At 40.0% G+C, this 17,681-nt stretch overlaps 1 protein-coding gene across 1 annotated transcript in view; it reads right to left on the bottom strand.

Annotated features, from left to right (window-relative positions):
• Positions 1 to 17,681, bottom strand: part of CSMD2 (CUB and Sushi multiple domains 2) — a 1,686,610-nt gene that overhangs the window by 40,963 nt on the left and 1,627,966 nt on the right. The window contains exons 50-56 of the mRNA XM_069756979.1: positions 15,211 to 15,396; positions 14,936 to 15,130; positions 14,095 to 14,268; positions 8,402 to 8,575; positions 5,496 to 5,669; positions 2,413 to 2,601; positions 2,113 to 2,286 (exon numbers count right to left, since the gene is read on the bottom strand). Coding sequence (XP_069613080.1) covers positions 2,113 to 2,286; positions 2,413 to 2,601; positions 5,496 to 5,669; positions 8,402 to 8,575; positions 14,095 to 14,268; positions 14,936 to 15,130; positions 15,211 to 15,396 — 1,266 coding nt within the window. The remainder of the gene's footprint in view (positions 1 to 2,112; positions 2,287 to 2,412; positions 2,602 to 5,495; positions 5,670 to 8,401; positions 8,576 to 14,094; positions 14,269 to 14,935; positions 15,131 to 15,210; positions 15,397 to 17,681) is intronic.

Below are 17,681 nucleotides of genomic sequence, written 5' to 3'. Positions count from 1 at the left end.
CTCTAGCAGTTTGTGATCTGCCGCATCACTCTAGTGTTAGCTGGGCGATCCGGAAGTCACTTCTCAATATAAGCCAGAATAGAATGATGCTCTCAGACTTGCATTGAAAGCTTGTGACTGTTACTTATGACTTCCGGTAAGTCAGAAGTTATGGTCACAAAGTGGCTCCATGGGACTAGAGCAGCATTTGGAAGAGCTGAAGACAGCAGATGGTGAGTATAGTATTAGGTACAGGGACCTTACATTAGTGACACCACTCCAGCCCTTAAATAAAAAATGCTGGAGTGTTGCAATAAGTTATTAATCTTTTTATTGTTGGTAGCACATATACCCACATTATACACAGGTATTGTACTAAAGGCAACAGTGGAATTAGTCAACTGCAGTATGATCGTTTTCATGATCAGAAATGTGTGGACTCAAAAATCCATGAAACAGGTAATACAAAATCTTGTATCAAATTCTATTGAGTAGCCAATGATAAAAATAGGTGGAGCATCACTTTAAACGGCATAAAACGGTAAATGACCAGTAATTGCTGGAATAAAGCATCAGAAAATCGACCAGTGCATTAGTGCAGATGTGTCAGCACTGATTCTGCTCAGCATTAATGTTAAGCTAAGTGTGCATATAGTGTACTGAGAATAGTTTTCTGATCGATGCAAAATACCAGAGAGACTTCTGAAGGTGGCTCGGCCTAGAATTGCAAGAGTTAATCACCAATACTTATTCCAACACTCACATTAATCTTCCTAAAACACTTAACTGATTTCCTTTCCTTTTACAGCAGCCTAAAACACGAGCCATAAAGATCCAGGGTTTATGAGTTGTGACATAAAACTGCAGGGCAGATTCATAAAAACGAGGGACGGGGAAAAAACATACCATAGAGGAGAGAAACACAGATGTAAGAATTCAAACAATGTTTCAAGGTTATCAAGCAGTAGGGCCTGAGAAGGACTGGGACTTAGAATAGATGGGTGGTGGGGTATCTATTAGACCTGCTTGTGTTTTTACACAATGTGTACGATTTCATAAATGTTTTACGATATTGTTAACTGCAATGGTTTGGAACGTTGAAAGGGATTTTTAGACAATTAAAAGTTATCCCTAATCCATAGGATAGGGGTAACTTAGTGATGGCACGTGGTCCAACTGTTGGGACCCACACCCAAAATAGTGCTTTCTATCCTGAGAATGGAGCTAAGCAGAGTCCCATCTTAGTAGAACAGAGCTGAGAATGCTTGACTTCCACTCCATTATCTATGAGACTGCTGGGAAGAGCCAAGTACAAGCACTGTACTCGATATTCTCCTGCAGTGCCATAGACAACGAAGGGAGCAGAGGTCGACCATGAACATTCAAGATGGAGCTCTTCAGAGCCTCTTTTCCAGGATCGCTGGTAGCCCCAATGGTTGGATCTCCAATTCAGTAAGCTATCCCCCATCCTATAGATAGGAGATGAAGTTCAATTTTGAGAATGAGTCTTTAATAGTAAAATTAATAAAATAACGTTTTGGTCTAATTAGATCATCTTTTATAATGTCAAATGCCTATGATATGCAAGTCCTGAACGTGTTCGAAACAGTGTGCAAAGGGCAAAATATTGCATTTTGTGCTACCATGCTGCATGGTAAGACTTAAAGAAAAACTATTGAAATGTAAATATTTGTTATCAATTCCTCACTGGGTTTCAAGATCTCTGTTTGCTGCTTTCTATGTGGTCACACATGTGCTGGTAGTTTGGAGCTGCTAAGTAACAGCTTTTCTTTCTCAGTAGAACCATAACCAGATAGAACATAGCATTAATGTTCCTTGGAAGTAAACACAAGGCACGTACATGAAAGCTCACATTTACTAATACCGTCTAACAGACAGGCAGCTAAAGTTTAAGCAGTTCAGCCAAGGTTTAGCCAAATGTTTCACAGTTGGGCATGCTTTGTAAAATCAATAATGAATTTGTCTAAATAGATTAGACAAAAAAGTTAGTAAAACTGACGCCAGAATAGTTAACAGGAGCCTATGTTTCTAGGATTGTTGCATGTCTTTTTATAATGTTGTTATAAGGGCCTTAAATTATAGACATACCCACAAATAGAAAAATCAGCCTACCTGAGCAGTGAGGTAGGAAGCCACTCCAGCGCCCATCCAGCTGGCAAATACGGGTGGCATTCCCAATAAGGGTTCGCTTGCCAAGGCAGCTGTACTGGACTGCAGAACCCACTGTGTATCTTCGTCCTGAAATCTGGGCATTGGGTGGAAGACCAGGGGAGCCACAAGAGATCACTGAAAACCATGGACAAATGCAATATCTGTTTATTCAATGACGTGGAGACTACAATAACGCATAAAAATAAATTCCATGAAAAACATCTACAATAAATCTAACTTTATGTTAAAAAGGTTACTTACAATGGCAGGTGGGGAGATCTCGATCCCAAGTGCCATCTCCCTGGCAGGAAAGAACATGTGCTCCCATTAAATAGTAACCATGGCTGCACTCAAAGGAGACGGATGTACCAAAGCTGAATCGATCTGGACCTTTCTGTAGAACCCGTCTCAGGCCATTTTCAACATGTCCAGGATCTGTACAGTTTAAGACTGGCAGAAGGAAAGAAAATTCACAGAAAAAGAAAACAGAAGTTGATAGATATGGAATAGATAGATACTGTAAATAGAAGATAGATAGATAGATAGATAGATAGATAGATAGATAGATAGATAGATATGGGATAGATAGAAACATAGATGATAGATTGATTGATAGATGGGTTGATAGATAGGTATGGAATAGATAGATAGATAGATAGATAGATAGATAGATATGGGATAGATAGATAGATAGATAGATAGATGGATTGATAGATAGGTATGGGATAGACAGATGGATTGATAGATAGACAGATACACTACTTGAAAGAAGTTATGTCGCTTATCGATGTTATGTAAATAAAAGCTTATAACCGGACGTTAAATTCACCAATTGGTAGTATAAATTATTCTTTTGAAAGCTGAAACCCTCCGAAATATGTTTTAGGTTAAGAAAATAAATTGGCATCAATGCAGAAATATTGATCAGTTAATGGACACAGAATGGTCAGATTTTGGCAAGACAAAAGTTTTGTCGCCCACAGAAAGTAATATGATATTCAAACAAATAATTAACTTAAAATACAAATATATGTTGCATAACATTGGTGAATGAAGTTGTGGTGCTATTAGAGTCATATTTAACATTTTGTGTGACTTCCATGCGGTTCAACAATGATTCGTACATTTTATTAATGAAGTCATCAGGAATAGCAAAGAATGTAGCCTTACACGCCTCCCAGAGTTTATCTAGATTCTTTGGTTTTGTCTTCCAAGCTTTTTCTTTAATTCTACCCCAAACATGCTCAATGATGTCTGGTGACTGGGCTGGCCAGTCCTTGAGCACCTTGATCTTTTTTGCCTGGAGGAACTTTGTTGTAGAGATGGATGTATGAGATGGAGCACCATCCTGCTGCAGAATTTGACCCCTTTTATGATTTGGAATATAAGAGGTAGCTAATACTTCTTGATATTTTAGGCTATTGATATTGCCTTCCACCTTGCAAATGTTTCGCACACCTCCATACTGAATGTAACCCCAGCCCATGATCTTTTCACCACCAAATTTAACTGTTTTCTGGGTGTATTTTAAATCCATACGGGCTCCAGTAGGTCTCCTGCAGTATTTGTGGTGGCTGTGGTGTAATTCTACTGAAGATTTATCAGAAAAATCCACCTTCTGCCACTTTTCCAGCATCCATCTGTTTAGCAGGCTGTGGGACTTTGCAAATGCCACACATTTTTTTTAATTTGCCTTTTGTTTAGTGCTGTCTTCAGGGCACTGATTCGACCATGGAGGCCATTTCGAGTCAGACTCCTACAAACTGTTCTAGTTGACACAGGAACTTGAGGTAGCCAGGCCTGTTGGAGCTCTGCTGCAGTGGAAGAGGGGCTTGCTTTGGATTTTCTAACCAACACACGTTCCTCTTGAACAGTTGTCTTGTGGGGTCTAACAGACATGGGCTTGTCAAACACATCTTTAGTCTCTTCAAATCTTTTTTTAATTATTTGTACTTGATGCTGAGACACATTAAAGGTGCCAGCCACCTCTGCAGTGGATCTGGTCTTCAGCCTCTTGATAATCCAGGGTGGATTTTTGGCATGTTGTCAGAGCTAAAGTTGCAGTTCAAGTGAAAGTCTGGGGTGCTGGGTTTCTTTTTATACACACACACTAATTAACCGATCATTTACTGAGCACAGGTGTGGATGTAAACTAGGATTGGGTGCATTATATCACCAGGCGACAACTTTTGTCTTGCCAAAATCTGACCTTTCTGTGTCCATTAACTGATCAATATTTCTGCATTGATGACAATTTATTTTCTTAACCTACACCACATTCGGAGGGTTTCAGCTTTCAAAAGAATAATTTATACAACCAATGGATGAATTTAACGCCAGGTTATAAGCTTTTATTTACATAACATGGCTAAGCAACATAACTTCTGTCAGGGAGTGAAGAGATAGATAGATAGATAGATTGATAGATAGATAGATAGATACATAGATGATAGATAGATAGATAGGTACATAGATGATAGATAGATAGATAGTAGATCATAGATAGATAGATAGATAGATAGATAGATAGATAGATAGATTGATAGATAGATAGATAGGTACATAGATGATAGATAGATAGATAGGTACATAGATGATAGATAGATAGTAGATCATAGATAGATAGATAGATAGATAGATAGATAGATAGATAGATAGATAGATAGATAGATAGATAGATATGGGATAGATAGATAGATAAATAGTAGATCATAGAGAGATAGTAGATCATAGAGAGATAGTAGATCATAGATAGCTAGATAAAAAGGTAGCCCCATAAGACTGACTACAGAAGAAAAATATTATAACTTGTATCTGCTTCAGCAATCAAATCTTTATTAATAATTATAAAGCATCTCCACTTTACATGCCTCTTAAATGGTTTCCCACAGCTGATTTTTTTGCTTAAATCAATCAGCAGATTCTAAAAAGGCACAAAAAATCATACTCCTCATTTAATGGTCTTATGGAAACCCCTCTTGTTCTGGTCGTATGGACATGTGACCGCTGTAGCCAATCACTAGTGATGCATTGATTACCGCTGTGGTCAGTGATTTGCTCAAAGTGGTCACATGTCCTTCACATTCAGGGAAGGAACCAGAGAGACTGGCCTGGAGTACAGGCAGTTTTACAAGAGGAACGTCAGTGACGTCAGTGATAAAGGAAGGCGAGTTTGCTATTTTTTTGTAATGTTTTTATCATTTTTACAGCCTCCTTTTTATTACAAAATTAAGAGATGAAAAATCTTTTGAGTTTAAATATTGAATTTTCAGAAACCCTAGGAATAATTTAGGATGGAGACAAATGTCAACAAGCTAAGCAAAGTTGCACACTACACTACTTACTTCTGCATGTTGGCAGGGCATGACTCCATTGCCCATTGGCATGGCACTGAGCTTGTGTAACACCCTCTAACACATATCCAGAGTTGCATCCAAACTTCACTACGTCATTCAGGTTGAATTGGGATCCCTGAGTTATTCCATTTCCAGGATTACCAGGATGTCCACATGTTATTGCTGCAATGGGCAGTAGTGAAATGAAAATCATAAATAGCCACATAACTATGCTTTTTTACACCTTATAATATTAATATTGCCATAAAGATGTCAGGTATTTTATTTGTTCATTTAATTCTGCCCATCACTGATTATCGGCTTTCTGCCTATGCACAGTGTAAATATAAAGCTGCCAATCAGTGGTGTGGGTGGAGTTATAAAGAGCTCGGCATTCAGAGAACTGTAGCAGATAAAACAGTCATTTTTATGAAAACTGCAGCAAACATCCCAGTAAGGGATTATCACTGGAATCAGGGTCTATACCCCTACATCATGCTGCTCTCAGATTACATAGCAAAAACTTGGTGATAAATTCCCTTTAATGAATAACTATTAGCAGTAGTTGTAAGTGTTCTGCCTCTTATCAACAGCAGCAGATATAGCCCTCTGGGTGACAGTTCTCCTGTTTTTAATGATACCATTTTGGTGCAGATATGTTCTTTTGATCGCCCGTTATTGCATTTTAATGCAATGTCATGGCGACCAAAAAAACGTAATTCTGGCTTTTCAAATTTCTTTCTCGCTACGCTGTTTAGCGATCAGGTTAATGCTTTTCTTCATTGATAGATCGGGCAATTCTGAATGCGGCGATACCAAATATGTGTAGGTTTGCTTTTTTTTATTGTTTTATTTTGAGTGGGGCGAAAGGGGGGTGATTTAAACTTTTATTTATTTTTTTTTTTTCATATTTTTTTAAACATTTTTTTGTTAACTTTTGACATGCTTCAGTAGCCTCCATGGGAGGCTAGAAGCTGGCACAACTGGATCGGCTCTGCTACATAGCAGCGATCATCAGATCGCTGCTATGTAGCTGAATTGCAGACTTGCTATGAGCGCCGACCACAGGGTGACGCTCACAGCAGGCCGGCATCAGTAACCATAGAGGTCTCAAGGACCTCTATGGTTACTATCCTGACGTATTGCTGACCCCCGATCATGTGACGGGGGTCGGCGATGCACGCATTTCTGGCCACGCGGCTGGAAGCGCTGATTAAATGTCGCTGTCAGCATTTGACAGCGGCATTTAACTAGTTAATAGCGGTGGGTTGATCGCGATTTCACCCGCCGCTATTGCGGGCACATGTCAACTGTACAAAACAGCTGACATGTCGTGGCTTTGAGGTGGGCTCAGCGCCGGAGCCCACAGCAAAGTAGGGGACCCGACCTCCGCAGTAAGTATGGCCGAGGTTGGGAAGGGGTTTTTTTTTTTTTTTTTTTTTTTTTTTTTTTTAGGCCGAAAAAAGACATTTGTCCATCCAGTTCAGCCTATATTCCGTCATAATAAATCCCCAGATCTACGTCCTTTTACAGAACCTAATAATTGTATGATACAATATTGTTCTGCTCCAGGAAGACATCCAGGCCTCTCTTGAACCCCTCGACTGAGTTCGCCATCACCACCTCCTCAGGCAAGCAATTCCAGATTCTCACTGCCCTAACAGTAAAGAATCCTCTTCTATGTTGGTGGAAAAACCTTCTCTCCTCCAGACGCAAAGAATGCCCCCTTGTGCCCGTCACCTTCCTTGGTATAAACAGATCCTCAGCGAGATATTTGTATTGTCCCCTTATATACTTATACATGGTTATTAGATCGCCCCTCAGTCGTCTTTTTTCTAGACTAAATAATCCTAATTTCGCTAATCTATCTGGGTATTGTAGTTCTCCCATCCCCTTTATTAATTTTGTTGCCCTCCTTTGTACTCTCTCTAGTTCCATTATATCCTTCCTGAGCACCGGTGCCCAAAACTGGACACAGTACTCCATGTGCGGTCTAACTAGGGATTTGTACAGAGGCAGTATAATGCTCTCATCATGTGTATCCAGACCTCTTTTAATGCACCCCATGATCCTGTTTGCCTTGGCAGCTGCTGCCTGGCACTGGCTGCTCCAGGTAAGTTTATCATTAACTAGGATCCCCAAGTCCTTCTCCCTGTCAGATTTACCCAGTGGTTTCCCGTTCAGTGTGTAATGGTGATATTGATTCCTTCTTCCCATGTGTATAACCTTACATTTATCATTGTTAAACCTCATCTGCCACCTTTCAGCCCAAGTTTCCAACTTATCCAGATCCATCTGTAGCAGAATACTATCTTCTCTTGTATTAACTGCTTTACATAGTTTTGTATCATCTGCAAATATCGATATTTTACTGTGTAAACCTTCTACCAGATCATTAATGAATATGTTGAAGAGAACAGGTCCCAATACTGACCCCTGCGGTACCCCACTGGTCACAGCGACCCAGTTAGAGACTATACCATTTATAACCACCCTCTGCTTTCTATCACTAAGCCAGTTACTAACCCATTTACACACATTTTCCCCCAGACCAAGCATTCTCATTTTGTGTACCAACCTCTTGTGCGGCACGGTATCAAACGCTTTGGAAAAATCGAGATATACCACGTCCAATGACTCACCGTGGTCCAGCCTATAGCTTACCTCTTCATAAAAATTGATTAGATTGGTTTGACAGGAGCGATTTCTCATAAACCCATGCTGATATGGAGTTAAACAGTTATTCTCATTGAGATAATCCAGAATAACATCCCTCAGAAACCCTTCTAGTTATAAGAGACAGTAGAATAGTAGAATTGCCACCCAGAATTGTAGTTTGGACAAGTGGCATCTACTGATGTTCTGGAGATCTTTGATAATTATTTAGTTTATCGCATTGTCAATGTGGTACTTACGGACACAGATGGGGGACTTCTCTGACCATCGATGGTCCTGCTGACAGATTCTGACCGATTTTCCAATTAATCTGAAACCTGCATTGCACTGGTATACAACACTGTCTCGATAATTATAGTTCTGCCCATTAATCAAGCCATTAACTATAGGTTCTGGGGTCCCGCAGTGACCAGCTGTGCAAGAGAAACAATCAGTGATCAAAGCAGAACATTAGTACATTATTGCCACGAAATAGATAGGTAACATAGTATGAAATGGTCATGTAGGTGATACATCTATAAGAAATGGATGGGCATGGTACACCAGAGTGAGAGATGGAGACCCAATTCATTCTATATGTCCCAGTTAGTCATATTGATAGGTGCTGTCACTCTGGGACAGATGATAGACTTGTCATCTCTCATGTCTATTTTAGTGAAGAATTATATGCTTCATGAAATGACAACACAAACATATTTTATTGTAACTATACATTCTGCAAATCCACTGCTTGAAAAGTATGACTAAATTGACAAATGGGCGTTGCCAGTTGGGGGTGTGTCCCTGCACACTCTGACATTGTCCAATCAGTGCTGACAGTGTCAGACATAGTAGCTCTCAGTTATAAATTTAGACATAGAAATTAAGAAGAAAATAGTGGAATAGCACAAAGAAAATGTATTAGAAAGGATGATGATAAATTATTTTTTCATAGAGAATACAAGCATTTGCTAAAACAGACATTTCAGGAGACAGCGACTTTCCTTCTTCAATATTAGCCATAAAGGTAGTAAATGCAAAATTCAGCATAAAAGGTAAAAGGTAAACATGATCTTTGTGGAAAAAGGGTATACACGATCTTTACATAACAGGTTTAAAGTGTAAATAACCTTTGTTTAACAGGTAAAATGTGTATATGACCGTTGCTACACTTTGCACTGACGAGGGGCAGTACCACGAAACACAGTGTCTGCAAATTGAGATTCTGTTTTGGCTACTATCCCAAGTCATGTGACAAGGCTCGTTAAAGGGTCGACATTGACTGTTAGGATTGCTACTCCCAATAGGTGGCACTAGAGTTCTAGTCCTCTTCCTCTCTGAAGAGAAAATTTGCATCTTTACTAAACAGGTAATATGTGTATGTGACCTTTACATCACAGGTAAAAGGTGTAAATGACGTGTACTTAACAGTTAAAATATGTATAAGTCCTTTACTTAACAGGTAAAACGTATATATGACCGTTACTAACAGTTATATTAGAATATCATCAAAAAGTTAATTTATTTCAGTTCTTCAATACAAAAAGTGGAACTCATATTATATAGAGTCATTACAAGCAGAGTGATTATTTCAAGTGTTTATTTCTGTTAATGTTGATGATTATGGCTTACAGCCAATGAAAACGCAAAAGTCATTATCTCAATAAATTAGAATACTTTATAACACAAGCTTGAAAAATGATGTTAAAATCCGAAATTTTAGCCTACTGAAATGTTTGTTCAGTAAATGCACTCAATACTTGGTCAGGGCTCCTTTTGCATCAATTACTGCATCAATGCGGCGTGACATGGAGGCGACCAGCCAGTGGCACTGCTGAGGTGTTATGGAAGCCCAGGTTGCTTTAATAGCAGCCTTCAGCTTGTCTGCATTGTTGGGTTTGGTGTCTCATGTTTCTCTTGGCAATACCCCATAAATTCTCTATGGGGTTTAAGTCAGGCGAGTTTGCTGGCCAATCAAGCACAGTGATACTATTGTTTTTGAACCAGGTATTGGTACTTTTGGCAGTGTGGACAGGTGCCAAGTCCTGCTGGAGAATAAAATTTCATTCTCCAAAAAGCTTGTCGGCAGAGTGAAGCATGAAGTGCTCTAAAATTTACTGGTAGATGGCTGTTCTGACTTTGGTCTTGATAAAACACAGTGGACCTACACCAGCAGATGACATGGCTCCCCAAACCATCACTGATTGTGGAAACTTCACATTAGACCTCAAGCAGCTTGGAATGTGTGCCTCTCCACTCTTCCTCTTGACAATATCCCATAGATTCTCTATGGGGTTAAGGTCAGGCGAGTTTGCTGGCCATTCAAGCACACTGATACTGTTGTTTTTAAACCAGGTATTGGTACTTTTGCCAGTGTGGACAGGTGCCAAGTCCTTCTGGAGAATGAAATTTCCATCTCCAAAAAGCTTGTTGGCAGTGGGAAGCATGAAGTGTTCTAAAATTTCCTGGTAGATGGCTGAGCTGACTTTGGTCTTGATAAAACACAGTGGACCTACAACAGCAGATGACATGGCTCCCCAAACCATCAGTAATTGTGGAAATTTCACACTAGACCTCAAGCAGCGTGGATTGTGGCCTCTCCACTCTTCCTCCAGACTCTGGGACCTTGATTTCCAAATGAAATGCAAAATTTACTTTCATCTGAAAACAACACCTTGGACCACTGAGCAACAGTCCAGTTTGTTTTCTCCTTGGCCCCTTGATGCGTGTTTCACGGTCAAAAGGGGATCCCTTTTGAAAAAGCTGGACCATGAAACGCGTGTCAAGGGGCTCCTGGGAAGCCGTGGGGGTCACTCTTTACTATGTGTAAGCATGTAGATTTGACCACAGTTCCGCTTGGCTTGCAACAGGGATTTTTCCCCCATATATTATATAACACTGTTTGAGTGATCAAGCCATTAAGGTCTGTATGATATGATCACTATCATGCCTGCGCCCCTTTTGGATACAGTTGGCCTCCCACTCCTTCCATAGTATATCCCCTGTTTTCCTTTCTCCTCCTGTTTCTTTCATTATATTGTGTTGATTAAATTTATTTGTACATATGATTTGTTTCAATAAAATATACTTTTTATTATTATTATTATTATTATTGGCGGGACGTTGTATATACTACATTTCTTTATTTATATCATATCTGGGAGTAGTCCTTTTTATTCACCGTTTTCTGGCGTTTACTTCGGGAGAGTGGCATTTATCCACTCTTGGCCACAGTGTTATATTGTGCTTAATGACTTCCATTTTGAATAATTTATATTATTAGGAGTCAGAGATTACAGTTAATGAGGGGCACAGTGCTGCTTATCACTTTATATTTTCAATGGTGGAGTACATATCTGTATTCGGGGGGAGACACTTGTATGCATACAATGTTTGTGACCTTGTTATTTTCAGGGCTGTGAAGATCATTGTGACAAGACGAGTCGTGGCTGGGAGATGTCAACATGAAGGTCTGACCAGATGGAGAAGAAACAGGAGAATGCAGCTCTAATCGGACGAGACATCAGCGGAGAGTGCCTAGATGTAAATATTATTCTGTATCTGCACTGTGTGACGTGGAGTGATAATGTTTTTCGTAAAATCCCTTTTTCTACATTCTCACATTTGTATTAAATGTCCGTGTGCTTCCAGGTTTTCTTATCGGATGGCATACAGACTCAGAGCTTTATAGGTCCATTCACACATACATGAAAACCACAGATTTGAGAAAGAGATCCATGAGGGTCAGAGAATGTTCTGTTCTGATCCAATTTTGAGGATCAGAATAGAACATGCTCAATGCGTCTGTAAAAGCGGGTAGTACACTGACACTTCACACAAATTCAGGAATGTAGCCTTATTATGTATAGCACAGTCCCTTAATATATAGTGTACTCACCTATTATGTACAGCAGAGTCCCTTAGTTTATAGTGCGCTCACTTATTATGTATAACACCATCCTTAGTTACATTTCCTCTTTTATTATGTATATCACCGTCCATTATCACGTACCATCCTTTCTAGTGATATATGGTGCCGTTCAATATTATATAGCTTCCTCTGCTGTTTTGTACAGTGCTGTCTCTTGTTACTTTTGTTATTCACAGTGCCCTCTTTTATTGCATAGTCCCCTCTGTTGATAGATATAAAATGACTGCTGATGGAGAAGTCGGTGGAGCTTTCCAATACTTCATCAGCCGTCATTGCATTATATATCTAACAAGACAGGATGGTTTGCAATAAAGACAGGGCTCTATATAACCTGATATAAGGGACGATGCTGTACATAAGGGAGGGCCCTGTGTAATAAGGGATGGCAATATACATAATAAAGAAGACTAATAATTCAGTATATACATGTATCTTTGTTGCCATAAAAGGAAGGGGGCCCAGACACATTTCATGCACAGGGGCCCTGAACAGTCAGTGTCCACCCCTGGTAAAATGTGTATTTGACTTTTACTTAACAGGTAATATGTGTATGTGATCTTTATGTAACAGGTAATATGCGTATATGACTATTACTAAACAGTTAAAGTGCGTATATGACCTTTATTTAACAGGTAAAATATGTATATGACCTTTCCAAAACATGTAAAACGTGTATATGACCGTTACCAAACAATTAAAGCGTGTATATGACTATTACTACAGGTAAAATGTATATATGACCTTTCCACAACAGGTAACATGTCTATATGGCCATTACTGAAAAGTTAAAAGGTTTAAATGATCTTTATGTAATAAGTCAAAGGCATGTATGACCCTTGCTTAACAGGTAAAAGATGTAAATGAACTTTATTTAACAGGTAAAATGTGAACATGATCTTTAGTTATTAATAGGTATAAACATGATGTCGTGCCAGGTATACTAATCAGAAGAGGTACTGGGGATTCTAGCGGGGTGAATAGGGTTTTAGTTTGGCTGCTATGGACTACCAGTATAGCTGCTGGACCAGGGTCCTTGCAAATCTTTTTGCAGGGAAAAGACAAGATATGGCCATGTACTATTGAGCTGAATTCCACCATGTATGCAGGTATGGAAGCCATAATTAGAATAAAAAGATAGCAATGTTAATATCAGTAAGCGGAAGATAACTTTCTTGTGAATGGTTCCCTAGTATTCTATGCGAAAAATACTAAAATAACTGCGGACAAATAAAAAAACTGTAGATTGCATTAAAAGATGTTAAAGAGTAAGCATCGTTTTAATTTTCATTCAATAAATCAGTATTAAACATGAAAATAAGAAACGTTATAATACATCTTATTGCATAAATCTACTTGTTCTCCTCCTGGACGGATCATTCATTTTCCAAATTCTCAATCACAGATTTTAGCCGTACTGATATAGGAGATGATAGTTGCAGCCAATAAAGTTCTGACTCTTGCTTCTCCCTTCTCCACACCCTTCCCCTCTCCATAGTATTATAAAAGCACCAACTGTCATCTGCTATCTCAGGAATGGGGAAATTTGTTTCACTGAATACATATTTTACCCATGATTTAGGAATTGAGAATGAATGATCGATCAGGAGGCAAAAGAAGCAGATTTCTCTGATAAGATATATTACAAAGATTCTTATTTTCAAGTGTACGACTTATGATATAAAAATATAAAATTACGTTTACTCTTTACTAGGGATGGGCGCAACAATGGTTCATTGAGTTTGACTGAACTGCAGTCCAAAGTTTGGTTCGGGTACCAGAACTGTACCCAAACTTGAACCTGAACAATGAGGACCTGAACTTTGGAGCTGGAAAATTCTCTCTCTCTTCCATGAACTCCCGAACTGTAAGACGGACCCCCAGGAGAAGTCCATGTTCGGAGTTCAGCACCTGACTCTAGGTGTCTGGTACAAACTCTACTCATCTCTACTCTTTACATTTTTCCCTAGACAATGGAAGTTAAAGGTGGGACTTTAATGTATGCGGCATATTAAATGTACTTACCCAAACATTTTACTTCTTGTCCACTCCATAACCCATTTGCCATACATTCTCGCACACGGGACCCCACTAGGGTGTAGCCACTATTACAGGCAAATATGGCAGTTGCTCCGTATTGGGTCAACATACCAATTTTATTTCCATTAGCTGGAGTTGGCAGGTCCCCACAGGATATGACTGAAAAACACAAGAAATTGGATTTTGACATCAAAACTATATCTAACTAATTCCTTATTCAAAAACATCGCTGAACGGTCAGACCTTTACAATAAAGGTCTTCCTTCTTTATTGCTTCTGCGACGTTGCAATAGACAGGTTACCACTAAAAACTGTAATGTTGAATTAACTAGCGTCCTGAGCTTAGGATATCATTACATTAGTATAAAGTGCCCAACACATGGCATATCATGCTATGAATGATTTTTTAGCAAATGTTAGACCTTGGAAAAAATAAAAGTCCTAAAGAACTGAGCAATGTTTCTGTTTTTGATGTATCTACTAGTAGTTCTATTCAAATAACGAATCTTTTTAATATGCCAGCTGCATTCCCTTTACTCACAACAAAGAAAATTGCTGCCTTCTATTAAACGTATCAATCTGCAATATGACATATGGGTCACACAGTAATATAATAGCTTAGTGTCATCTATTGATATGGTAACTAAGTGTCACTCTAGGTCTGGGATATGAAAGCTGAGCATCAAGCAGTAATATGACAATTTTGCTACTATTCATGTTGTGAATAGCTCAGAATGACCCAGTAATGGAAAGGCAAATTCCACCGTCTGATTGATACAATGCCCTAGTGCGTCATATTATGGTAAAGGATTTCACTATATCTCACTGTTGCAGGTCGGCACATTTTCCCCCACACTCCATGATCCATTGGCCTGACAACGAATAATGCGAAGTCCCATGTAGTAGTAGCCAGGGTCACAGATTAACATGAGCTCAGCTCCGTACTGATACTGGGTTTTATGGATAAGACGCCAGCGACCATGTTCTGTGTTCAAACTGTTGATTTCTGGACATGTAACAGCTGAGAAAGACAAGAGGAACGTGTAAGGTAAAATCAGGTATCCACCACTAAACCAAAGTATGCATGCCCTGCATACTCACCGACACATTGTGGAGGGTTGTTGCCATTGCTCCAATGCCCAGATGGTTGGCATTCTGCAACTGCATCTTCAGAGTTCAAGAGAAGGTGTCCTTCATTGCATTCATAGACAGCCTTGGTGCCTACAGTGTATTCCTTACCAAATACTGCCCCGTTCTTGGGAGTAGCTGGGACACCACAAAACATAGCTGAGGAGAAAAGTCAGTAAATGGTCATAATCCATGAATCCATGACACTGTTCCACTTCCAACAACATACAGCATGATCATATATAAAAATAAGTAACTACATAAATGGATATGTTTTTATGAGAGACATTGGCCTTTGTGCTCATCTGCTACATACAGTACATAGATAAAAAAAAACCATTTTCATACAATTTAGTAGAAACATATAAATTAATACAGGTCTGTCTTCAGTCCTCTCTACTACAGCTAATGGATGATGATTCTGATCAAAAATCAATACTTTGGAGATCCATACAGACAATAATACAGTACATTGATTGATATCAGGTTGGTGAATATCCAATAATCAGCATCTCCACTGATCAGTTGATATTTGCTCTAGCAGACGCTGGATGTAAATACTTGTGCATCTCCATTTAATGTGTAGCAGCCGTTGCCAGGTACTGCAGAATGGCTCCTAGTAAAAAGAATAGGTGCTCATCTGTAGTACCCAGCAGGGGCCACTATGTATTAAATAGAACTGTGCTTTGCATCTCAATTCAATACTTAGGATGGGGGCACATGACTGTATTTTCTCCCATCTGAGAAAATCGGTCCGATTATGCTAATCACACTCTGAAGAAACTTTGATCAGAGTGTGATCCGATTCTCTCAGAAGAGGAGATGAGTGAGAAAAATATGTCTCCATCTCCTCCATTCTGTCAGTCTGTGTTGTAATCAGAGTGTATTCTGATTTTTTTCCACAAACTCATTGTTAGGGCTAGCAGAACGTATCGAGTATAGATGGCAAGCCACAAGGTGCGTTCGCAGCCCGGGGTCCACTGTGCAGAGATATCTGCTGCAAAGTAACGGCGGATAACCTCTGAGCTCACATGTGGGTTAAGCTTCACCCCGTGTGAGTCGCGCTGTACACAAAACTATTACCCTAACTAGGGTTGTGCTTGCTCTGGAACTCTTCTGTGCTAACCGCACACATGAAGGAACCAGATGCTAAGCTAAGGCTAATTGCCCCCACTGATGCTAGCTGCCTGCCTGAGTGTACAGTCCCAAAGCTACAGCTTCACACCACATATGTATAGAGTGGTATACTATCCACTGGCATAAGCCAAACACATTTGATACTAGCGCATGGTGGACCAATAGGAGCTGCTACAGGGCCTGAGTGTGTGACCCCTGACCTCCAATCAGAGGTTCTCCCGTGGGCATGCTCAGTGCCTGAAAAGCAGGACTTAGTCCCCGAAAAGCCTGCTCGCTGCTGACCAGTGCTGGCTACAAAAGCAGAGCCTGGAAAGGCAGCAGTAACCATTCGCACAGTATCAGGCTGAGCCAGACGCAGGGACCGATGTCTCCGCTGAGCAGACTCCACTGTGGCTGAAGAAGAATGGGAGACCACAACAGACATGGTTCGAGATTCCCCCTGTGCAGTGGTAGGAACTTGACACCTAACACTCATTGATTTGCGTGTCTGAGTGCAGTCTGAAAATTAACTTTATTCCAGCCAGAATTAGGTTTCAGTTATGGGTACAGTGCTGGTTCAGTCACCATTCTGAGAGGCAACTGTTACTGCATCCTCGGCCCCGAGTGACAGCTGGCCTCAATGTAGAGCCAGTGTCTTTCAGGGCTGGGAGCGTGGTTACAGCGGCCGCTCTGTATACTCAGAGTGGTGACTGAACCGGCGCTGCCCCCACCACTATGACTGAATACCGACTGCTGGTGGGGAGAATAAAGTTAATTTTCTCCCAGCTGTATGCAGGTGGGACAATACTAGCACTTGTTTTGCAATCCAGCTTGTCCTAGTGAAAGAGGATTGTGAACACCACAGCAGTGTTTTTTTAGACTTTCCCTCATTAAATAAGAGTTGGTTCAGATGATCACCTAATCAGAAGCACAATAAGTAGAATGAGGTATACTCTGGTTGGGATTCAACTGACACTGGAATGGAATGGCTGTCAGACATGTAGAGTAGCTGATTTTTATAAAACTGTGCAGTGGTCTCAATTACAGTACAGTACAGTGCCAGTTATTAGAACAGAAAAAAGTTATGCATGATGTGCTTTTATTCCATTCTAAATCCTGACTTATAAGGCCGGCGTCACACACAGCGTAAAACAATACGGTCCGTATGTTACGGCCGTAATACGCTGAAAAGTCCCGAAAAAAGTGGTCCGTAGCTCCTCCGTAGGCAGGGTGTGTCAGCGTTTTTTGCGCATGGCATCCTCCGTATGTAATCCGTATGGCATCCGTACTGCGTGGTTTTCTCGCAGGCTAGCAAAACCAACATACCG

This window comes from Ranitomeya imitator, chromosome 3, assembly GCF_032444005.1.
Source record: "Ranitomeya imitator isolate aRanImi1 chromosome 3, aRanImi1.pri, whole genome shotgun sequence".
Lineage (NCBI taxonomy): Eukaryota > Metazoa > Chordata > Amphibia > Anura > Dendrobatidae > Ranitomeya > Ranitomeya imitator.
This window is presented reverse-complemented; position numbering and strand designations above follow the sequence as displayed.